General features: G+C 41.4%; 1 protein-coding gene across 4 annotated transcripts in view; it reads left to right on the top strand.

The window, feature by feature from the left end:
- The window catches only part of TOX2 (TOX high mobility group box family member 2), a 351639-nt gene that overhangs the window by 99587 nt on the left and 227131 nt on the right, over positions 1-24921 (top strand). For all 4 annotated transcript variants that reach the window (XM_060231005.1, XM_060231004.1, XM_060231006.1 and 1 more), the window contains exon 2: positions 14189-14254. In XM_060231005.1, the coding sequence (XP_060086988.1) occupies positions 14189-14254 (66 nt within the window). The remainder of the gene's footprint in view (positions 1-14188; positions 14255-24921) is intronic.

The raw sequence follows: 24921 nt of genomic DNA, 5'->3' as shown, positions 1-24921 counted from the left end.
ATAAATCACTCTGTATTATAAGTTGTTCTTTTAAATACTAGCGTAATAGCAACAATGATATAATCCCTCCAATTTCCATTATCTTTGATAATTAACAGCGCAATTCGTAAACTACCTAAGGGGACAATTCTAAGCAGGCCTACTCTGAATCCCATTTAGTTCAACAGGATTTAGGTCAGTGTGAGTGTGGCTAGAATTGCAGCCTAAGGCTGCAATTTTATGCACACATACCTGGAAGGAAATCTGATTGAATACAGTAGGAATTACATCTGAGCAAATATGCATAGGATCAAGTTGCATGCAGTAGTTCTTGTGCTTGAAATAAGTGGGACTTAGAATCAGATGAAGTGTGACATTGGAGAGGATCTCCCAAAGTTTTCTGAAGAGTTAACAGTATTGGGCCCTGATTTGGGCTTATGAGGTTAAAAAAAAACAACAACACCTCCCTCTACCATGTTGTGTTTCTGACCGCCAGTACTGTGGTAGGACATACTGCAACGCATATTATTTATATTTATTATTATTTATTACTTTAAATTTCTATCCCGCCCTCTCCGCAAGTGGACTCGGGGCGGCTGACAATATTCATATTCACAAGTTAAAACCAATAAAAACCAATAAAACATGATTACAATTTAAGATTTTAAAACCATTTTGTGGTGCTGTATCACTACAATATAAGCAAGTTCTTTTCTGACGGTGATCACCTAGTACTCTATATGATGTCGGGTGGCAGTTCTCTCCCGGTTAGATATCAAAGGCCTGTTGGAACAGTTCGGTCTTACAGGCCCTATGGAAAGTGGAAAGATCCCGCAGGGCCCTTATGGCCTCTGGGAGAGCATTCCACAATTCTGGTGCTGCCACCAAGAAGGCCCTAACTTGCGTCGAACGCAACCTAGCCTCCTTTGGTCCAGGGATGGACAATAGATTTTTTTGTCCCTGAACACAGTGCTCTCTGGGGAACATGTGGAGAAAGGCGGTCCCGCAGATAGACAGGCCCCTGACCATAAAGGTTTTAAAGGTCTATACCAACACCTTTAAACGGACTCGGAACACAATAAGTAACCAGTGCAGCTCTTTCAGCACTGGCCGAATGTGCTCCCATTGGGGGAGCCCCATTAACAGCTGTGCTGCAGCGTTCTGCACTAGCTGTAGTTTCCAAGTCAGCATCAAGGGTAGCCCCATGTAGAGAGCATTACAGTGATCTATTCTTGAGGTGACTGTGGCATGGATCACCATTGCTAAGTCATCATGCTCCAGGAAAGGGACCAACTGCCGCACCCACCGATATAGTATGTGCAGCATATATGTTTTCTTTACATGGAAAATAGCAGTTCCTGAGTCTGGTTGGGGAAGGGAAATCAGCATAAGAAGAACCTTTGGTGCCATCACAGGAGGTTAGGAAACTGGGAGTGCTCCTGGATAGCTCCTTATCTATGGAGGCCCAGGTGATGGCCATTGCCAGATCGGCCTTTTACCATTTGTGGCTGATCAGGCCGTTGGTCCCCTACCTCGATTGCAGCGACCTAGCTACAGTGACCCATGCTTTGGTCACCTCTAGGCTGGATTACTGTAATTCTCTCTACATGGGGCTGTCCTTGCTTAACCTGGAAGCTCCAGCTAGTGCAAAATGAAGCTGCAAGGATTCTCCTTGGGCTTTCTAGCATATTCGACCAGCGTTACAACAACTGCACTGGCTGCCTATAGCATACCAGGTGCATTTCAAGGTTTTAGTTTTTACCTTCAAGGCCCTATATAGCCAGGGGCCAGCGTACCTGCAGGACCGCCTTTCCCCATACGTTCCCCAAAGAGCACTACAGTCAAGTTTGCAACATCATTTGTCTGTCCCCAGAGGAGATCCCTCCTGAGAGACTAGCTACAGTTCTGCAGGGCCTGTAAAACTTATATTTTCCAGATGGCTCTTGGTTAATATCTCGAGGCCACCAGCAAAAGTGATCTAGCTTCCCACTGATGTTACTGTAAATAAATAAGAACCATCTATGTTGATGTGTCACATGACCACTGCCGCTACCTAAAGCCTATAGACCTTTGACACCTGTTGTATGGTATATTTTATGATTTTAATTGTGTTTAATTGTATTTATTTTATATGATAGTAATGTATTATGTTGGAAGTCGCCTCGAGCCATTCGCAGGAGGAGTGGGGGTATAAATCAATGGAAATAGATAAATAAATAAGACAGTGCCAGTAATCTGGAAGAAAAGTGTGTTTGTCCATTTAATAGAGGCTTAATGGAATGATGTTTCAGTTACCTCTATGCCAAAAAAAGCTCCACCTGTCCATTTCCATACACTAAGCCTCTATTAACAGGACAGGACTTTTCTCCTAGTTGTTGGCAACCCTACATGAAGGGATTTAATAAAGACATGATCCAAATCAAGTCTCTTATAGCATGCATAAAAGCTGAGTCGCCTTGCTCATGCCTGCAAGAAGAAAGCTGGGGTTGTGGCAACACCATGCTGGTTGATGTCACAGCCTCTCATCCCCTAAAAGAGGCAGAGTCAAAGTTCTCCTGCCCAATGAAACCTGGAGTGCTGCAGAAGTCCCTTAACCCTTTTTGCCTCTGTGCAGCCAAAGTGGCTTCAAAAAAAGAGACAGAAATTTGGATTTTTGTTCCTGCCCACCTGGTTGGGTGAGAGGATGCTTAGGGCTCCTTTTGCAGCGAGTTTCTGTTCTGGTTCAGAAGTGAAAGAAAGGGAGGGAGAGAAGGCTCTTCCTCCTCTGCTTTGTTAAGTTCATTCTCTGTGCATGTGCAGGGAATGCTCTTTTGCTTTGGAGGGATTTAAATGACCCCCATATAGGTTTTTTTTTTTATGTAAGATTTTTCTGCACAGGTGGGAAAATGCCCCCTTCCCACAAGTCTCTTGTGGGTCCTCACTTGTGTGTGTGTATAAATGTATATTTGTATGTCCCAACACTAAAATGAGTCTGAGGCTCAAACGAGATGAAGCACCAGGGTATGTATATAACATGTAAACAATGATGCCTCATCTAGTTTGAGCCTGGCTATGCTCACTTTTGATTCCTTTGAAATGGGGTGTTGGGGGAGAGTTTTACGGATACCATGAACTGCCAAGACAAAAAAAGCCAAAAAGACAAATCAAGCCTGAACTCTACCTAGAAGCTAAGATGACCACCAATCTGAGGCAATTGTACTTTGGTCACATTATGAGAAGACAGTCACTGGGAAAGACAACAATGCTAGGAAAAGTTGAAAGCAGCAGGAAAAGAAGATGAGTCAACATGCAGTGGATTGACTCAATCAAAGAAGCCACAGCCCTCAGTCTGTGAGACCTAAGCAGGGCTGTTCACAATAGGAAGTTTTGGAGGTCATCATAAGTCAGAAGTGGCATTTAACACACACACATACTCTCTCACTCATTCACTTTAGTGTTGGGACACCATTAATCACAGATTTGCTTACTGAGAAGTAAGTTCTCCTGATTGCTTATGGACTGGGGGGAGTTATTTTGTTGGATTCAGATTGTAATTTTTTTTAAAAAATTATAATTTGTATGCTGCCTTGAGCTATGAGGAAAGGCAAGTTATAATATTTTAACAAATAAATTCAAACAGGCATGCTTTAGGGTTGCATCTTAAATGTTGTGTGTAGTAAAGAAACAAGAGATTAGCTGCTCAGGTCTCATCTCATTATGTGGCACTAGAAATAGGATTGGCAACTGCCTGGAGCAGGGGAAAAAAGTCCAGTCTCTTGAATAAAAGCTCATTTACCAGGTGATATTATTTACCTCCATGCCATGAAAAGATTTAGCTACCCATTTCCATGCATTCAGCCTCTATTAAAGGAATGGGTCATTTTTCTCCAGGCCAGGAGAAAAATGCAGATCCTGTAATGTATGTAATTGTAGACAACTGTATTTAATAGTAACTAAAAATCCTTCCTAAGCAACTGATGGTGTATTGTTGCTGTAGCTTGGTTTGTATTAGTGACAAAGGCTGCAGCCATAAACACACTTACTAGGGAGTAATTTCCATTCAAGTCGGTCGTACTTATTTCTCAGTAAACACGCTTAAGATTGCATTGTAACTAGCAATGGGAACACTAATATATATTGTAGTATTGAAATAAAAAAAAAGTCAGCTGTCAGTCCAGCTGCTGCCTTGTTTGTTGTAGTGTTTTGGAGGTTTAAATATATCTGTAGCTGAACTATTGGCCCTCTTTGACATTACCAAATCAGGGTAAAGCCATGCATTTCAGTGGTCAAACGAATAATGCTAAGTGGATCACTTTGAGCAAGAGTTTGTGTAAAAAGTCTTAATGGGAACATAAGAGAAGCCATGTTGGATCAGGCCAACGGTCCATCCAGTCCAACACCCTGTATCACACAGTGACCAAAAATTTAAATATATATAGCCACTGATGGACCTCTGCTCCATATTTTTATCTAACCCCCTCTTGAAGCTGGCTATGCTTGTAGCCGCCACCACCTCCTGTGGCAGTGAATTCCACATGTTAATCACCCTTTGGGTGAAGTACCTCCTTTTATCCGTTCTAACCTGACTGCTCAGCAATTTCATTGAATGCCCACGAGTTCTTGTATTGTGAGAAAGGGAGAAAAGGACTTCTTTCTCTACCTTCTCCATCCCATGCATAATCTTGTAAACCTTTATCATGTCACCCCGCAGTCGACATTTCTCCAAGCTAAAGAGCCCCAAGCGTTTTAACCTTTCTTCATAGGAAAAGTGTTCCAAACCTGTAATCATTCTAGTTGCCCTTTTCTGCACTTTTTCCGGTGCTATAATATCCTTTTTGAGGTGTGGTGACCAGAATTGCACACAGTATTCCAAATGAGACCGCACCATCGATTTATACAGAGGCATTATGATACTGGCTGATTTGTTTTCAATTCCCTTCCTAATAATTCCCAGCATGGCATTGGCCTTTTTTTTTTTGCAGTTAAAAAAGATTAGGCTAACCTTAGTGGTATATTCCCATAAGAATAATAATTCTTTTAGGAAAACACACTGGTAGCCCTGTGGGTAGGAGATATGAATGGCAGGCAGCCAGGAGCAAACATTTTATGTCCCTGGAACTTGACAAAAATGAGTGTTGACGAAGTAGGCACGACAGCATTCTGAGGTGGGTTTGCCTTCCCACCCCCCGCAAAGTATTAACCCTGCAGATTGTTTTTACTATACTGCAAGGTCCTTAATACCTTGTGAGGAAAGATGTTATGCAGGACTGAATACTTCAGACAGAATGAATTACATGAAAATGAGTAGTTTTTTCAAAACAGTTAGTATAACTTCCTTTTTAAAAAAAGGAAACTTAAGTACATTCCAGTTGGTGTAACAGTATATGACGTATACCAAGGATGTCAAACATCTGGCCTGGGGGCCAAATCAAGCCATCAGAGGGCTCCTATCAGGCCCCCGAGCAACTGGCTGTCATATGCTTCCTTCTCCCTCTCTCTTGCTTCCTTCTGCATCACAGCACAGCTTGCTTTGCCAGTCTTCCTCAATCACACAGGAGCTACAGAGCAAAACCCCTATTTTCCCCATTGACTGAGGCTCCTCCTTTGGGGAAAAAGGAGGGGGAGGCAGAGCTTGCTTTGCCAGGTTCTTTCAATTGCACATTGGAACTACTTAGCCAAGCCTCTCTCTTCCTTCTATTGGCTGAGGCTCCCCACCCTCTTTCTGGTCCCCTGGGGAAAGAAGGAAAGAGCCAGAGCTTCCTTTGCCCAGTTTCTTGGATCCCATGGTAGAAATACAAAGAAAACACCTTTAAGACCAACAAGGGCTAATGTTTTAAGCATGTTTTAAGGGTTTTTTTAAAAAAATCTTTAATTGTGATTGTCTGTGTCCTTTATAAAGTCTCTGTCTCTGCTGCCTAATCTTAAATGGGAACACACATAGCCTAGCCCGGCCGTTTGTCTGTGTCCTTTTTAAAGTCTATATCTCTGCTACCTAATGTTAAATAGGAACATGCCCATCCTGGCCCAACATGGTCTGTCCCAACAAGGTGTCATTTATGTCAGATCTGGCCCTCATAAGAAATGGGTTTGAGACCCCTGCACTAGTGCCTACGAGATACATTTGAGTTTTTGAGAACTTTAGTTTTAGTTCTGGCTGTTTCTTGACTATTGCGATATATCCTTTCCTATTTGCGTCGTTTAATCTCAACTTAATGCTTGCTTGGTCACTTCTCTGTCTTACTGTGATTCTGTCTGTCTTTGTTAGCTCTGTGTTTTCTCAGTAGACTTCTTGGCCTTAAATTCTTTTCATGATCCCACACCATAATGCCTCTGCTCTCTTCCAACAACCTATCCTTGCTCCTCATACTTCCTATTCTTTCTTTCTTGTAAATTCTTAGCTTTCCTATTCATTACCTGCCTCTGCCCTTTCTCATTTACTGCACTCTGCATTTAGAATTATCTATTTATTTTAAATTCCAGAGCCCTATGTGAGGGAGCTTACAATTAAAATAATAACTTTTCAATACAAGGACAAACAAGACATTTAAAATGAGCCTGGGGACATAAAACAGCATAGACCTATCCATGAAATAAGCAAAAAGAAATGTTTTGACCTGATACCTAAAAAGACTTTAAGGAAGCCCTCAGGTGAGCCTTGAGTGGGAGGGCACTGCACAGATGAGGTGCCGCCACAAAAATGCCTTCTATTTAATGACCCCTGGGACATCTTCATGTTTGCCATATTCCTGACCCGAATCTTCAGGCACAAAAGACCCCAACCCTCATGCATGAAAGAGACCCACCATGGTATAGTGGTTAAGAATGGCAGACTCTAATCTGGAGAACCAGGTTTGATTCCCCAGTCCTCCATATGAAGCATGCTGGGTGACCTTGGACCAGTCATGGTTCTCTTAGAACTCCCTCAGCTCCACCTACCTTACAAGGTACCTGTTGTGGGGAGAGGAAGGGAATCAGTTAATAAGACTCCTTAAGTTAGAGAAAAGTGGGACCAAATCTTCTTTCTTCTCTTTCCCTTTATACTGATGCCTCATTTCCTTTTATTATCTAATTAAAAAGAAACTGGAATTGATGGAGGTGAGCCACCATGTGTATTTATGTTTCATATGTGAAAGACATATAAGTCTTCCTTATTCATGTGTAAAGTGGAGTGGGGAGGTTGTGTTTTACACATAAATTCTCCCAATTTGCCTAGAGCAGTACAGCTTAATACAGTCCTCAAATACCTGATAATTATGAGAGGATTCTGGGATGGGAAGAAAAGAGTTTGAAATAATGGTGCAGCAGGGAATAGTGTGGGATGGGGCATTATTGCTCTTCTGACCTACACACCCCTTTTCATGTGAAAACACACTCATGGCTGTATGTGGTGTGTGTAACAGATACATAAATGTGATTGATCTTGTTTCTTGTGTATTTTAATCGTCAATGTAGATAGCAAGTCACGGGCATGGTCTTGTATTTTAATTTTTGTTCCAGAGCACTCCTGACAACCCAGAGGCATTAACAACTCAATAGTAACAGCAACAGATCCACAGTGTGATAAAGAATGGGCAAAGCAAGTAATAATATCAAAGCCTGAGCATTGCTTTGAAAAGCATATCCAGTAAAGAACTAATTATGTCAAAATTTGATGGTACTACATTGTTCATAAAGGGATTTGGATACAATAGAGGACTGACAAATGGAAGAGAGAATGATTTTTGCTGATTTCATCAACTGCTAGAGATCCTTCATTCTGTTCCTGGGGGCCTCTTGTCTCTAAGGAGAAATGTGGACATTTGGGGCTGCAGCAAGATAAGGAGGCAAGGTAGTCCCACTACATTGACTGAATTTGCTTCACTGAATCCAGGAGTTCTGTCTCCCCCAGTTGATTTCGAATTTATTTATTTATTTGATTTGTAACCCGTTCTACTCCAAATATGTGAGGTATGTTTGGGAGTGGGTGGGTTACAGATAATACAAGAAAAAAAGTTGAGGAAAAGAACTTGGAGGGGGGGAAGGTTTAGAAAAATCTCATTTCTATTGGCTGAGAAAGGTATGAATTTGAACAGATTGGTTCTTACTTGATTTCCCTGTGGCAGACTTTGCTAGCTATTTGCGGTATAGTACAATGTGTTAAAATATGTACAATAAACCAAATGGGTAGGACTACGTATCATAAGTGACAAGTAACTTTCACAAGTAGATACATAAATACCTTACAGCAGATACGAAATCATGACTCCCTTATAAAGTGATGCCCTTATTAAAATATATTAAAATCAATTATTTGTATTAGCTTCATCCAGCTGTCCATAGTTTAAACATACAAATATCATTCTGTTAAAGAACCAAGTTAAAACTATTTTTAATATGCATTGCACTAGCTTAAAACACACTTTTGGTACCTTATATTAACCTCTTTTTGATAGTGAACTTCCCTTGTAGTTTGCAAAGATATATAAAACTGAATCAATTAAAAGATAATAGATAAAACCTTTTAGAGGTGTGCATACCATGACTTCTTTCCTCTGCTGTAAATTTCATCATCCTTGTTTCCTGGGCACAGAAAATGAAATATAATTTTGAAAAAGCAATTGTGTAGAAGGAGGAGAAGGACAATTTAGAGACTAGTTCCAGACTATTTCCCTCCAAAATTAACAGAACTACAAAGAAAACTGTTTCCATTGCACATCATGCTTAGTTGATTAAAGATGAAACTGATCAATTTTTTATTGGAAATAGCGTATGATGAATGTATGTGCATATATCTATAAATCGATTAATGTCTTGACATGCTTGAGGAGCTATGGCTAATCAAAACCAGGAGCAAATCATCCTAATTTTTGTTTCTACTGTAAATCAGCATGGCATGTTGAAGCCAATTGTCTTCAACTACATTCTGCACCACAACGATAATAAGAATATAGTATGCATTATTTATCTACTGTACCTAGCTGTTGTACAACTGGCAGACATTTAATTGAAAAACCTCTCCTGGCAGGAGAGTTTATACTAAATTTGTTTGTGCCCTTAATGCCTGGAGGGGCAAAAGAAAATGCAATCTGCAGTAAAGAAGTTCTAAAACTTCCACTGAATTTTGAGGGCTGCTCAAAACTACCTTCACTGGTTGGCAATTGGGAGCACAGCAATTTTTAAGACATTCTTCACTATAGTTACTGGAACTGGGCAAGATAATATAAAACAATAAAAGAACTTATGTTTTAACAGGATGGAATTATATAAGGGGAGAGTTTGATTTGCTTTCAAGGAAGTAGATTTAAAAAAAAAAGACATACATATGGAAGACAAACTTAGTTTCCTGCCTGGTTTTAGATTGGAGTTGATGCAATTAGATGTTGCCTTATGGATAGAAAATGTTAGCTGCTGAAAGGATAAAGGAGTATGCATGAACGAAGTGGATAAGTTCTCTGCTTGCTTTAAGGTATAGTGGTAGAAATCAAAATATGGTTATTTATTATGTTTCTATCCTACCCTCTCCCACAAGTGGGCAGTTCACAATAAATTTAATCAAATAAAACATCTAAAAGCAGTTACACAGTAATCCAGTTAAAACACCGTAATTCAACACAAGATGGCAAAAAACATTTTTTTAGAAGCTCCCGGAGGTCACTGTGTATGCCCAAATGGAACTGGTGTTTGGGAGTAAGCGGCAACACATTAGTTCACTGGAGTGAGGAAGGCGGGTGGAGCAGGGGAGGCCGATGTAACTGGGCACCCACTGCCTCAGTCAAAGGTCTGGTGGAACAGTTCTGTTTTATAGGCACTGTGGAACTGTAATAAGTCCCACAGGCCCCTGATCTCATTTGGTAGAGAGGCTGGAGCTAGGGCTGAAAAGGCCCTAGCCTGGTTGAGGCTAAGCAGATGTCTTTGGGACTGGGGACCACCAGGAGATGCTATTTAGAAGAGTGCAAAGTATGGTGTAGTTAGAATATTGGACAAAAAAAGTGAAGATTTGGTTTCAGGTACCTACTCACCATTGAAGCCAGCTGAATCACCAAGGGCTAGTCACTTCCTCTCAGCCTAACCCACTGCTTTGAAATGTTGTGTGGATAAAGTTGTATGAAGGAGGTAAGAACCCTATGTGCTTGCTCAAGCTCCCTGCGGCAAGGGTGGGATTAAATTGACAGAAAGAATCAATATATGGTGCAGTTCTAAACCCATTTTCTGTGTTTACCCTGTCCTTGCTGGAGCCAGTTCTAGTGATTTAGAGTATGGACTCCGTGTAATGATGAAATGTGGGTTCATGGAGTATTTCACAGATCAATTGTACTGGAATGCTAGCACTAATTAGAAATAATGTATTGAAATCAGAATCTGGTCAATTAGTTATTTATTTGGCAGCCCACAGTACTGGAATTGGGCAAAATCCATATAATGTTAGTCTAGCAATCACTTTCAGCAATGAGGAAGAGCTGCTGAAAGGTTCCTTTCTGTAATTTACAGGATCCGTTGCTTTGATTTGTCTTTTTCTGAAATACTGAAATTAACTGCTTCCTTATAAAAATATTTTTGGATCATCTTTGGATGCAGCCCTGGATTAGAATCCACGTTGCTGGGAACTACTTAAACCTCAGTTTGGAAAAGCACTCAAATTTGAATATGACAACGTATTGGAGTTGTGGTGGGGACTTCTAAAACTAGAAAGTCTTCAGTCATGTCTCAATGCATGTGGGGAAGATAAAGGGATTTGAGGCTTATTCACCTGTCTACCGTCCACTTGAAACAAAAGATATCTTCCACTTGAGCTTCATTAGATTTTAAGCTTATTAACAGGAATTTGGGACTGGAGCATTCAGAATAAGTACCTGCTTTTTGGGGGGGGGGGGTGGTGGTGCTGCTGCTGTAATGACTGCTTGACATTTTTTATCACACTGGTTCAAAACAGTTGTTGCATTCCCATTAACTGATTCTTCATTATCTATGCATTATTTCTGCTGTGCTGCTCCACTGCAGCTCAGAGGAATAAGAATCAAAAGCAGTTGTTACAGATTCATGCTGATAAGATAAAGAGTAAAGGTGAGCGATAAAAGGGAGTGCTGTTTAATTTTTTGTCTTGAATGCCCTTGTGGTTTGTTTTAGATTTATATGTGTTTAAGAATTTATGCTGCCTGGTAACTGTAATCTGTACTTTTTGTAAGAAATAAGACAACAGGGCTGGTATAAGAATGTTGTATTGCACATAAATGGAAGCAATCCTAAACAAGACTGCTCAGAAATAAGCCCAATTTTATTGAATGTGGCTCATTCCCAGGAAAGCGGTTTTAGGATATCACTGATAATTAGGGTTGCCAATCCCCAGGTGGGGGAAGGGGATCCCCCGGTTTGGAGGCCCTCCCCTCACTTCAGGGTCATCAGAAAGCGGGGGGAAAGGAAGGAAATGTCTGCTGGGAACTCTATCATTCCCTGTGGAGATTTAGTCACATAGAAAATAATGGAGAATTGATTCACGGGTATCTGGGGCTCTGGGGGGGGGGGACTGTTTTTTGAGGTAGAGGCACTAAATTTTCAGTACAGCATCTAGTGCCTCTCCCCAAAATATTCCCCAAGTTTCAAAATGATTGAACCAGGGGGTCCAATTCTGTGAGCCCCAAAAGTAGGTGCCCCTATCCTTCATTATTTTTTATGGAAGGAAGGCATTGAAAAGGTGTGCTGTCCCTTTAAATGTGATGGCCAGAACTTCCTTTGGAGTTCAATTATGCTTGTCACAGCCTTGATCTTGGCTCCACCCCAATGTCTCCTGGCTCCACCCCCAAAATCCCCAGATATTTCTTAAATTGAACTTGGCAACCCTACTGATAATCTCTTTGCTGTGCCCTTAGAAGGGCTTCCATGTATTGTCAACACAGATGTTAAATATGGCTGGTTTGTGAAACCAGGATTTAGGAAATTCAGATAGTTTGCTTCAATAAATACTGTTTTCATCGTATTTGTTCTGGCCAGGCTTGTCTGTAGCCTGGCAAAATGTAAGGGTGACAGCAAGGATCAAGCCAGAATTAAGTTGGAATGTAAAATTTAGGACTGTGGATAATAAACCATTTTTGAATCACAGTTTCAGATTTGATTGATCCTAAACAGTTCATGGAGTGGCCTACATTCAGACTACTTGCTAGCTATGCTTGTGTGTTATGTGCCATCAAGGCACTTCTGACTTATGGCAACCTTATGAATTAAGTTCTTAGTTCTTCATCTTTTCCTACTGCCTTCAACTTTTCCTTGCATTAGCCATGGTTTTGAGTTATGTCTGACTCAAGCCTCAGTCAGTTGTTGTTTTCACACTGTAAAGTTAATGTTCTTATTTTCTTTCCTTGCCAAGCTGGTTGCTTCTATTTCTAGTGTTGTGTAGTGGTTAGAAGTCAGACTAGAACCTGGGAGACCCAGGTTCATATCAACCACTCTGAGCCTGCCTTGATGGGGAGGGTGGGGTATAAATTGAACTAATAAATAAATAAATACATAGATCCCTACTCTTCCATGGAAACTTGCTGGGTGACCTTGGACCAGTCACACACTGTCATCCTACCCTGCCCTGAAAGTTTGTTGTGTGGGTAGTGGTATAGATCAGAACAACGTAAGTCACTTTGGATCCCCATTGAAGAGGAAGAATTGCAGATTTATACTCCACCCTTCTCTCTGAATCAGAGACTCAGAGCGGCTTACAATCTCCTTTATCTTCTCCCCCCCACAACAGTCACCCTGTGAGGTGCACGGGGCTGAGGGGGCTCTCACAGCAGCTGCCCTTTCAAGGACAGCCTCTGCCAGAGCTATGACTAACCCAAGGCCATTCCATCAGGTGCAAGTAGAGGAGTGGGGGGAAAGGCTGGTATAAATGAATAAATGATCATATATTGTCATCTGCAAGAGATATTGGTTGGGGGAGAACTATAAATACCAAGTCATTTGTCTGTGGCTTATAAAAATTCTTGCCTTAATTCTTGCATTCTGGATCTTCTTGAATCTGGATCTGGCGTTGCAAGCTGTGGCAGGATGGCTTAGGCTGAGTCGACTGAAGCTGAATCCATCGAAGACAGAGGTCCTTTGCCTGAGTCGCGGCGGTTTGGGTAGGGAAATTCCCTTACCAGCATTTGTCATTGTGCCACTGACAATGGCACACAAGGTCAGAAGTTTGGGGGTGTTGCTGGAGCCTGCCTTGACAATGGAGGCCCAGATAGCAGCCACTGCTAAATCCGCTTTTTTCCATCTTAGGTGGGCAAGGCAGTTGGTTCTCTTCCTGGAGCGCGGCAACCTGGCAACAGTGATCCATGCAATGGTCACCTTGAGGTTGGACTACTGTAATGCCCTCTGCATGGGGCTGCCCTTGTGCCGTACCCGGAAACTACAGCTAGTGCAGAATGCGATGACCAGGCTGTTATTGGGGCTTCCCAGGTGGGAGCACATACAGCTGGGACTGCGGGAACTACACTGGCTGTCAATAGTATACCGGATTCGTTACAAGGTGCTGGTTATTACCTTTAAAGCCCTATATGGCCTAGGACCTGCCTACCTTAGGGACCGTCTCTCTCCACACGTTCCCCAGAGGGTACTTCAATCTGGATCTCAAAATCTATTAGTAATCCCCAGGCCGAAGGAGGCCAAATTAAAGATCACTAGAGAGAGGGCCTTCTCAATTGCAGCCCCTTGCTGGTGGAATCAACTGCCAGAGAAAGTGAGGCCTTGGGGAACGTCGTCCAGTTCCGCAAGGCCTGTAAGACCGCTCTCTTCCGGTTGGCATTTAACTGACGTGGAGCCTATATCGTAGGAAATCTGAAGAAATACTGTCGCCACTGAAAAACATAATGTTGAAGAGATTAGCACCAAATTAATTCTGTCTGTTTTTAACTACTGATTGTGTAATTTTATAATATGTATTGATTTTAATTGTTTGTTGTGATTTTATATTGTGAGCTGCCCTGAGCCTGCTTTGGTGGGGAGGGCGGGATATAAATAAAAAAATAAATGAGTAGGTGAAAATTGCATTAAAAGTTTGGGGCTACCATTGGGCCGATTTTTTGGTTGCTTTCATTAATGGTGGTACCTTTTAACTCAGTATTGTACCATTTTATTTACAGTCTGAGCTGCTGTCCTGGATTTGATTATTTCTGTAACCCATGACTTTTTGCAGAAAATGAAGCTTTGCAGTGAGAAACAATGATTTATTTCCCATATTTTCAGCATCTTGCTAACATCCTGGTTTCTTTTGTCTTTCCAGTTTGACGGAGAGAACATGTATATGGGAATGAATGACAATAACCAGGAATTCCTCTCAGCAAATCAGGTAAAACAGTAGTTATGCAAGTGTGTGTGGTGGATTATGTAGAGTATTCAGCAACACTAATTGCCTGTGTGTATCAATTGTAATGAAACTACATATACATTGCTGAGGATGCAGAGTTGTAAAAGGAAGGTGTCAGATAGGATCTCAGAATACTTTCCCTCAAAATGGCTGCAAAGGTTATACAGGTTTTCCACCATTTCAGAGTAGAATTATGTGACATGATCAGTGTTTTGCGACTGGATGTGCTGGTGTATTTGGATGAAGGCTGTGTTACTGTTGGGAAAGTAATCTTTTCTGTAGCATTTTCCTGTAGTATTGTCCTGTAGCATTTTGCAATTGTACAGTTCTTTCCCCACATTTTCATGTAGATTTGTTTTTGGATTACAGTAGAGATGAAGATTAACAATTGAAGACCTGTCAGCTTTCTAGAATTACATTTTCATTGCACCTGTTTGTGATGCTTTTTTGGCCTGGGGTGACTTCTCTTGACACCAATGTCTCCTGTGGCGTCTTTATGTACTGGTCTCTGAGGCCTGGAAGAGTAGCAAATGTTTGTTTAAAACCCGAGGGGCTAACATGAATGTATGGATTGCTGGAGTAGAAAAAGTGTTATCAGAGACTTCTAGCTATGTGTTAGCTGTGCATATATTAGAGAGGCCTTTGCTGTTTAGATTCAGCATCTGAGAAAGCAACATATACAACTACAGGAGAAACCTGCCTACTCCAGCTTGCTCTGAGTGTGCTATTTGACCAGATACATTTGGTATTTGGCCTAGTTGAACAGACAAGTATCAGATATTTACAGATCTGCTATCTATATAAGTGGAATTTGATGGTGCCTGGGGACTGACAGAAGACTGTAAAATACAATTCATATAGTATAATAGTCATTATACAAGCTGGGGCTTGTGGGGAATTGCAGGAGGGTAAAACAGCTTTGAAATCTTATCTCACCTCCTCAAATCTCCCCCTCCAAGATTCTTTGAGCTCTCAAGGGCTAGAGCAGGCTGATTTCTTCTCCCATCCCCTCCTATCCTGTAACTGACATTAAAATACCCAACATTCTGTCTCATTTGCAGCATATTTAGTCTCATCAGATTCCACCACCCCCAAATAGGGTTGCTTCCCCCCCCCTTTTTGGTTCAATGTTTTTCTGCATACCTGGGAAGTCCTCTGAGTATTCCGTGTGGGTGGTCTCTTCAGCAGTTTACACTAGCCATACAAGGTTCAGTTGCATATTATTGTTAGATATTGTGATATTTCAGTTTTGATCAGACAGTGCTGTAGTAAAGCTGTAAACATTGCAGAATGAAATCTTGCATGAGGATTTATATCTGGCCACAGAATATTGTAATTTTCCCCCCTTGGAAGCTGATAACTGCTTTCTGGGACAAGGTTGCAATATGTTTTTGCTACTGTGACTGCTGTGGCAGGCACCTTGTCTTGTCCATATATCTGAATTTGTAAGTGAAGAGTTTGTTTCACATGTAGATCAGAGGTTGACTATGATGTAAAATGAATGTTAAACCAAAGAAAAGGAGAAAAACGGATGTTTACCCTCAGAAGTACCATACGTGAATTTGTCAGCTACAGTGGAGTGAGGCATACATCCAGTCCCAAGGTTTCTGCAGAGGGAGGAAACTATGACTGCTGCCAGGTAAAAGGTTTAGCATTCCAAGGAGGAGGGGAAATGCTTGTTGTTAATGGTAAAATTATAAAACAATTTGGAACATGGGCATTTTCCAAAGTAATTAGTTAAGTGAAATAAAATCTTTATTGCTTTTGGCTATACAAAATTTATTTGAAATCTAAATTCAGGTTTGTTTGCAATATTTATTTTTCAAAAATAAATAAGAGAACAAGTGATATGGCAGTCAGGCAAGCTAAGGAGCAGGGATCTCGTTTCAGCTTGTGTGTGTGTGTGTGTGTGGGGGGGTCAGTCTTATTCTGTCCTTAAAATTATCCACCATGAATTATTCCATTCTAGAAGTCAAGGTCATCGCAATATTATATTTGTAAAAGCAGCTAAACTGCCTTGGTCATTGTGTAGATCCCTGCTTATAGGCTCATAATCTAAGAAAAATGTAAAATAGAAGAAAAGGGATGCTGAAAGAAAAGGAGAGCTGCATAGTTTCTGATGAAACTACAAATTAGTCAGAAACCAATCTCTCAGCAGGTTTTTTTCTGTTGCCACTTAAAGGATCTTTTCTTATGGAGAGGCCAGGAAGCAGTTTCCTTTAGTTCCTTGGTTAATTTCTTTCTCTGCTCACTTAAAATTCTTCTACAAAGTCCACTAGTGTTAAAAAGATTACTATTTAATTTTTTGAGATAAGCTTGAAGTAGTGGCATCCAAGATATGGGTGCAGTTAAGCCTGTAAATGATCACTGTGCTGGGTAAGGCACCCCTCCCAACATATTTCACATATTAAGATGTATACACTGCTCTTTTCTCCAAACTTCCCGGCGTTGTTTTTGCTATGTATTCTGAGCACCATGGGGAAGGATCACTAAAGCTTTGCTTATGCTGTCCATGTATTTAAAAAACAATGAGGTTGGATTCTACCAGTTTGTTCCTTTAGTGTAAGGACTTGCATCAGTAGAAGGGACCACTGGTGGAAGAATGTACAAATGTTAACATCCATCTCCATTGCCCGTTCTCAGTTGCAAGGATATAAACAGACACATTCCTCCTACTGTTTATTTTTCTTTAACCATCATCACAGTCCTCTTAACTTTAGGCAGTGGCTGTATTCCATCCTCATAATAGCTTGGGACAGGATGCCCTTTTATACGCTCGTTATACTGTAGAAGAGCTCACAGTGGTTAAAGTTGAGTTAGTGCTGAATATGAGAATATTAAAAAATTGTGTCCATTACCATGTAGCTTTTATATGAATTCTTAATGTTTCCACACAAGAAGTCTGATCCAGAGGAATACTAAATATCTACTCTCTGGGCTTGATACAGTGAGTGAGCTCTTTGTGTTGTTGCTTATCAAGGTCATGCCAAATAATGGAACTTCATTAGCATGTGAACTGAAACTGCTTAAGTCACCGAGAACAGAAGTTTTCGAGTACACCTCTGAATGAAGCTCAAAGTGTATTATTAATAGAGCATGAATAATGAAAACAGTTAGAGGCCCTGAGTATTCTTTGTTGGAGAAAACGTAAGCAGTAATTTTACATACTAATGCATGAAGAAAGGTCAAAGAATCCCAGTCCATGGGGTAGCATGACTCATCTAGCCATGCTGAATATAAAGTGGATAAGTAAGAGAGACAAAGTAGACCATACTGAGACTGAAATATCTACCCATGAAGTAGCAGCTGTTACTCTCTCTGGTAGATCATAATCACTATTTCTGATACTTCATGCACCCTGCTGTTCTATTCCCCGCCCTTTCCCCATTTACAAAATACATGTGACAAATGTTATATATGAATAGCATACAGATGTGTATAAAATGCCACTTTTCTCATGAAAAAATGTGCATACAGTGAGCCCATTCCCCCCACACTTGCCATGTGTCTCATTTTACAGAGGGGCATGTGATGTACACATTTGTATGTTATTTACTTCTTTATCTGTAGCCTCTCTTTTTCACTGTGACTCAAGGCAGATTACATGGTGTAAATCAGTGCAGTCAAATAGCATGAAACATCTAATGAGCACTACAGCAAGATTAGAAACAGTTCTAAGAAGTATCAGACATGATATGTTGAACAATGAAGAACATGGTATTAGTGAGGTAGAAAATTATGCAGTGAGAGCAGGATAATGCATACCATAAACAGAAAACACCATACACAGTGGCATAGATCTATTCCCTTTATATAAAACATACATTTTTGGCTGGGATCCAAGTTTAAAAGTTGCCATGGTAAATGTAAGGTTCCAAACTAATCAGGGCTGTTGCCAATGGCTATCTAGGCTGCTGCTCATGGGTACCATAATTATAAAAGGGAACCAGATGGATTGTGCATGGATGCCACTGCCTTCTTGCTACACATGACTAAAAGTCTTCAGGTCAGCATAATACTTTGTCTGGTGCCAGAAAAATAATTTAAGTGGTTACTACACAAATGTGCTTCTGTAGTGTTGCTTTGGTGTATTGCAGTAAGTACTGAAAGAGGAAGGAGGTTTGCTTCTCATGCTGCTTCTGTAAATATTCCAGAAAGGAGCTGGCATATCTTTTTCTGGAGAGATACTTACACTTGATGTTGGGACAGTAAGAACATTTGTGTGTATGTGAGTTCTTTTTTTAAAAAAAAAAGTTGTAGAACTGTACAACCAGTATGTGTTACTAGCAATGAGAGTTGGGGAAATTCAAAAGCAAATTTGCTAAGTTTGAACTTCTCAAGCACAATATGAATGAAGCTCAGATTTCTCTGGTGTCTGAGCTGAGTTTACAGTACTCAAAATGCCACTGTTCAGCTAAGAGGCCTCCCAGCTGCTCTCCCCCCCTTATCTTTTCCTGTCCTCAAATTTGGTGACAGAGATGGAGAGGGCACATGACAGGATCTGTAGTAGGCCCTAAATGCCCCAGGATGTTCACTGTCTTCCACCACCTCCTGGTAACATGTCTGTCTCTGTGAAAGTAGGGAGAAATATACAGCATCTGGAAAAAAATATTAAATGTAGATGTCATCATAATTTATTATTCCCTGAAGCACCTGAAAATATATGCACATAGGAACAATTACTCAATAATTAATTAAGACATACTCGATCTTGTCCCAGAAACAGATTCTTCTTTTCCTCAAAAGTAAACACAAACTATCTGTTTTCTGCCTTCCTTTTCTAACCTTTTATTAAGATGCTAATTTAGCCAGCACCGCAGTGTATCATAATTTGGTTAACCACTCTGCCTAAGATGGGTACTTCTGGGACTTCTAATATCAGACGAAATGGTTCGTGCTGTGACGATCCTACTGAGAATTAATTCCTTATCCCCTTTTAGCAATGGATTTTTTAATGTAATTGGGAAGGTAAATTAAAGGAGCTAAGAGAAAAGTATACACTGATGTCCCCTTTATGCTTTTTCCAGTCTTTCCCTCCCCAAAGTACCCCCTTGAATATGTCTACTACATATTGGGGAGGGAAAGAATCCCCACCCTCCTTGTCTCCACATGCCCAGCTTTCCTTACATCCATGTTCAAAGTTATTTTTCCATCTGGGTAACTGTGTCAAATAACTGTGTCTTTCTGAAATGTTTTGAACCCCTTTTAGAAGTTTTAAAAAACAGGATCCAGGTAAGAGTGCTTCTTTCTTAGACTTGTTCCACACTTAGTCATAGACTGAGCATTCTTTCAAAGGAAAGTCCCTTCCACGCTTCCCATTGAAGCATTAAGCTGCCTTCTACCTGCCATGTGCCAGTATCAGCAGGGCTGGCCCTAGACTGTCTGGCACCCTAGGCAAGGCTAACTTCTAGCGCCCCCCCCCCCCCCATATACTGATAATGTCACTGAGTCATATGGGGGTGCCCATTTCAGTGCACCCAGAAGGCCAGCGCCCTAGGCAATTGCCTAGTTTGCCTGGTGGCAGGGTCGGCCCTGAGTATAAGGTCAAGAGAAACCTATGTGTTGAGGATCTAGGCAAGAAAGTGTGCTTAAAAAGCAAAAACAGCTGGGCACTACTGACATGATGTTGGTGCGGGGGGGAGGGCTATTCAGACCTCTGCTAGGTTTGCTCCATCCTCTGTATATGTACATAGGAAAATTTGTTTGGAATTGCTCTTAATGTTCACCTGCTTGCTTTTGAAAAGGGCATACTGTGGTAAACTACTGAAGGAGCTGTGATTCTCAAAAGCTAATACCCTGGGGATCTTGTGCTATTGCCCTGGAATCTTGCTTGTCTACTGCAGACCAACATGGCTACTGACCTGAAACTGCTTTGTTTAACATGGCCCTAAATTTTCCACATCCTAAATTTAAATTAATAAATCAATTTATTAAACCGTTATAATTACAGTGTAGTACAATCTGATTCTTTTGATGGTTGGGCCTTCTTCAGATCTTGCACTATTGTGGCTTTTGAGACCCCTTTTAGTGTTCATAGGGTCAGCCCAGGAGATACCTACCATGGAAGTTTTCTAGATGGCCTTGGGCCAGTCCCTCAGCCTAACATTAGAAAATGTTGTAAACTGCTTTGGGTCCTCATTGGGGAGAAAAGTGGGGTAAAAATATCCCAAATAAAGCTAATTAGTAGTCATTTTTATTCTGTCTCATGTATTCTTGAGTATTATAATCAGAATAGTTTCTTGCTAATTTCTAGTGGTTACTCTGTGGGATGTTACAGGCAGAAGCTATTTTTATGATGGTCAGTTGTAGTCTTAATTCAAAGTTACTTAATCAGATAATCTTCCCTAGATAATTTTAGTTCATTGCTCAAGGAAATTGATATACACCGCTCTGTCTCTTGCCTTGCATTATTTTTGTAGCCAGGAGAAAAGGGTTGCTATGATGCTCTGGTGTCTTAAGAATAATGCTTTGCTTTGTTGGCATGGGGGAACAGAGCAAGGGAGGCATACACTAAAGGACTTTGTGAGTGCGATCCTGCATAGCTTGATACTCTATGCCAGCCACATTTTGCGGATATCTCATCTGGTTCAAGAAGGGAGACATTTTCCCACCATCTTTTTCCTGGTTCAGTTAAAATTTGAGTATAAGATTTCCTATAATCCAAAATTATATATGCCTGTTAATGAGAATATAAATGATTTTTTTCTTTGGAGCCCCTCCCTCAATTTCCTCATAGGGATTCTGAGAGATTTGGTGTTATTACCACTGGCACTTTTATATCAGGACAAACGCTTGGGGACAAATACCAAGAGGATGTTGCCTAAAATGGGGCATTGTGTATTGTGTCTGGTTCTTACCGCTAGGTTAGCCACCTCTGGTTTAGTTAGAGGCTGTCTCATATAGTGCAGCATCTTCCAGGCTGGCATCCAGCAATTGAACTTGCAGATTCCACTCATAGGCCCTTGCATTTTATTTGCCAGCTGTTGTAGGGGTTTAGAAAGCTTGGGCCTTGTTTCCATCTCAGCTCCACAACGTGTCCCTCCTTTCTGCTCCATACCCTGCAGGCACATATTACTTGTTGCTTAGTGCTTTACAGTAAACACAAAGATTTGACACAAGGGAAATAGTAACTGCCTAAAAAAATTACAAGGTTAGTAAAAAGATAATACTATTTGTGGTTTTCAAAGAGAATTTATGTTTAAGATGTGCAAACAGAAAACGACGAAGAAGGGAGGAAAAGAATAGCTGGCTAAGAAGAAGTAACATACAGAAATCTTTAACGTACTGTATAGATAGAACATTATGACTGCTTTGTTGAGATGATAAAACATTTTGATTTTATTCTTCATTAATCTCCTCTGTACGGGCTGTAAAAGCCTTGGGGCAGTGGAAACATTTTTTCCTGTGCTTAGAAAGCTTGTAGCATTACTGTTTGAAGATTTCTTTTGAAATTAAAAAAAGCACACCTTTAGTAGCATTCCAAAGTGATATATCCCTTTAATATCTAATTTTTCAGGGATTTTTTAAAAAGCACAATGATAAACACATGTGCTAAAAGAAACCAGAAAAAAAGTTTAAAGGCAAACTGTACAACTCACTGAGAAGAGAACTATTCTTGATTTTGGAAATTGTACAGAATTGGAATTTTCTTTAGTGAAATATAAGTCTTGCTTAAATAGGCTGAGGTCTTGCTGATCCAGCAAGCAGCCAAATACCCTGGAAGTCATGGCTTGTCCTGTTGTGGTCCCAGGATCTGCTGCTCTGAATTATAGGCCATATTGTCATGACAGACCTTGGTTTGTTTGTGGTGTGGAAAGTGTAGGCCAAGCTCCTGGACGGGGCAGGGATCCTTCCAACCTGGAGGTCGCCAACCCGCTGGCCCGCAGTGAGCCAGCGAGGGGATCCCCTTCCAGTGTCGCTGGTGTGATGACATCACTCACAAGTGACATCATTGCACCAGCAATGTCGCATGCGGGCCACTCTAGGAGCTTCTGGGAAGACTCTAAAACCATAGAGTTTTCCCAGAAGTTCCTAGAGTGGCCAACATGACATCACTTGCAAAGGGGACTTGGCAACCCTAGGATAGTGCCATCAAGTTGCAGCCAATTTATGGTGACCCCATAGGATTTTCAAGGCAAGATATGAACAGAGGTGGTTTGCCACTGCTTGGCTCTGCACAGATTTCCTTGGTGGCCTCCCATCCTAGAATTAACCAGAGCTGATACAGCCTACCTTCTAAGATCTGACAAGATCAGGCTAGCCTGGTCCATCCAGGCAGGGTTGGTTTGATTGAACTGGGTATAGACAGCTTGCTGGTTGCACTGGTGCTTTCTTTCCATCCTTCCAAGGTGTATAGATTATGAATCAAATCCTCCCAGTTTGGGAAGCCTTGAATCAAATCCCAATTTCATGCACCATTGAAAGGTGGGTTCTTTGGTAGACTGAGGTATATTTCCTCAAGGTTGCCCAGGTGCCAGCACTGAGATGGAACAGAAAATCAGAGTTTTATTTAAAGCTTTTATTTACATTCTACACATTAGGAGAGGAGAGAGGGAAGGACCATGGAAGCATGGCAAACAATCTGCATGTGTGTCCGTTTGTTGTGACAGCTGAATGCTGCATAGGAATTAGGGTTGCCAATCCCCAGTTGGGTGCAGGGAATCTCCCAGTTTGGAGACCCTCTCCCCACTACAAAGTTACCAGAAAGGGGGGGGCAATGTCCATTATACCCTATGGAGACTGATTCCCATAGGGTATAATGGAGAATTGATCTGTGGGTATCTGGGGCTCTGGGAGGCAGGTTTTTTTTTGAGATAGAGGCACTAAATTTTTAGCATAGCATCTGGTGCCTTTCCTCAAAGCACCTTAAGTTTCAAAAAGATTGGACCTGGGGTCCAGTTCTGAGCCCTAAAAGAATGTGCCCCTATCCTTCATTATTTCTAAATGGAGGGAAGCAGGGCTTTTATTGTAGAAAAAGCACAGCAGGAAATCATTTGCATATTAGGCCACACCCCCTGACATCACCATTGTTCCACACAGGAACAAAAAAGCCCTGGAGGGAAGGAATTTAAAAGACATGCAGTCCCTTTAGATGTTCCCTTTAGACTCCCTTCAGAGTTCAGTGATGTTTGTCACACCCTTGCTCCTGGCTCCACCCCCAAAGTCTCCAGAAATTTCTTAAGTTGGACCTGGCAACCCTAATAGGAATTCCAGCCTCTAAGTGGGACCTGGGGATCCTCTGGCATTACAGCTTATCTCCAGACAGCAGAGCTCAGTTCCCCTGAAGAAAATGGATACATTAGAGGGTGAACTCTATAGCATTGTACCCCACTTAAGTTCCTGTGCTCCTCAGACTCCATCCTCAAATCTCCTGTTTTCCCAAGCTGGATCTGGCAAACGCTACCTTCTCATCCCCCGCTGGTGGCCAGGGAGAACGTGGCAACCCTACACAATGTATTTGTACCTTTAATTAGCACAATCACTCCTGACTTCTGTGAGCTTCTATATGGACATGACCTTGGATGGAGAAGTTATTTTGGAAGGTTAGGGGTTCCTAACCATTTTGAGCTCATGGAGCACATTTGTAATTCTGAGACAGGATGGTGGGCTCTGTCACAAAATGGCTACCATGGGAGAGGAAGCCCAAGTGCAGTGGAGATGAGGGGTAATTTTTTAAATACACTACGGAAGAGGAGGGATCAGGAGAATAAAGCCAACATCATGGTGACAGGAGGCCACTGAAACAACATTGATTAAATCTGCACAGTCAATCAGATTTCCAATGGTCTATGAGAGGCCCTGCTGGGCAAAAACCCTACCTAGCCTCACCTACTTTCTAGAAATAGGAAATGTCTACAGACATCATGGTGCCCATGATGTGCTTCTGTCATACAAAAATACAAATGAATCTTCCACACAGAATTTCCAAATTGATTTGTTGTTGTTGTTCAGTCACACAGTCGAGTCTGACTCTTTGCGACCCCATGGACAAAGTCACGCCAGGCCCTCCTGACTTCCACCATCCTCCGAAGTCTGTTCAAATTCGTGTTAGTTACATCAGTAACGCTGTCCAGCCATCACATCTTTTGCTGTCCCCTTCTTCTTTTGCCTTCTGTCTTTCCCAGCATCAGGATCTTCTCCAGTGAGTGCTCCCTTCTCATTTGGTGGCCAAAGGATTTGAGCTTCAGCTTCAGCATCTGACCTTCCAGGGAACAGTCAGGGTTGATTTCCCTTAGGACTGACTGATTTGATCTTCTTGCAGTCCAAGGGACTCTCGAGATTCTTCTCCAGCACCACATCTCGAAGCATCTATTCTTCTGTGCTTGGCCTTCCTTATGGTCCAGCTCTCACAGCCATACTACTGGGAATACCATCGCTTTGACTATACGGACTTTTGTTGGCAGGGTGATATCTCTACTTTTTATTATACTGGCCAGATTCGCCATAGCTCTCCTCCCAAGGAGCAAACGTCTTTTAATTTCATGGCTACAGTCACCATCTGCAGTGATCTTGGATTCCAGAAATATGGTCTATCACTACTTCCATGTCTTCCCCTTCTATTTGCCAAGGTGTGATGGGGCTGGATGCCATGATCTTAGTTTTTTTGATGTTAAGTTTCAAGCCTACTTTTGTGCTCTTCTTTTTCACCC

This window comes from Heteronotia binoei, chromosome 2, assembly GCF_032191835.1.
Source record: "Heteronotia binoei isolate CCM8104 ecotype False Entrance Well chromosome 2, APGP_CSIRO_Hbin_v1, whole genome shotgun sequence".
NCBI lineage: Eukaryota > Metazoa > Chordata > Lepidosauria > Squamata > Gekkonidae > Heteronotia > Heteronotia binoei.
This window is presented reverse-complemented; position numbering and strand designations above follow the sequence as displayed.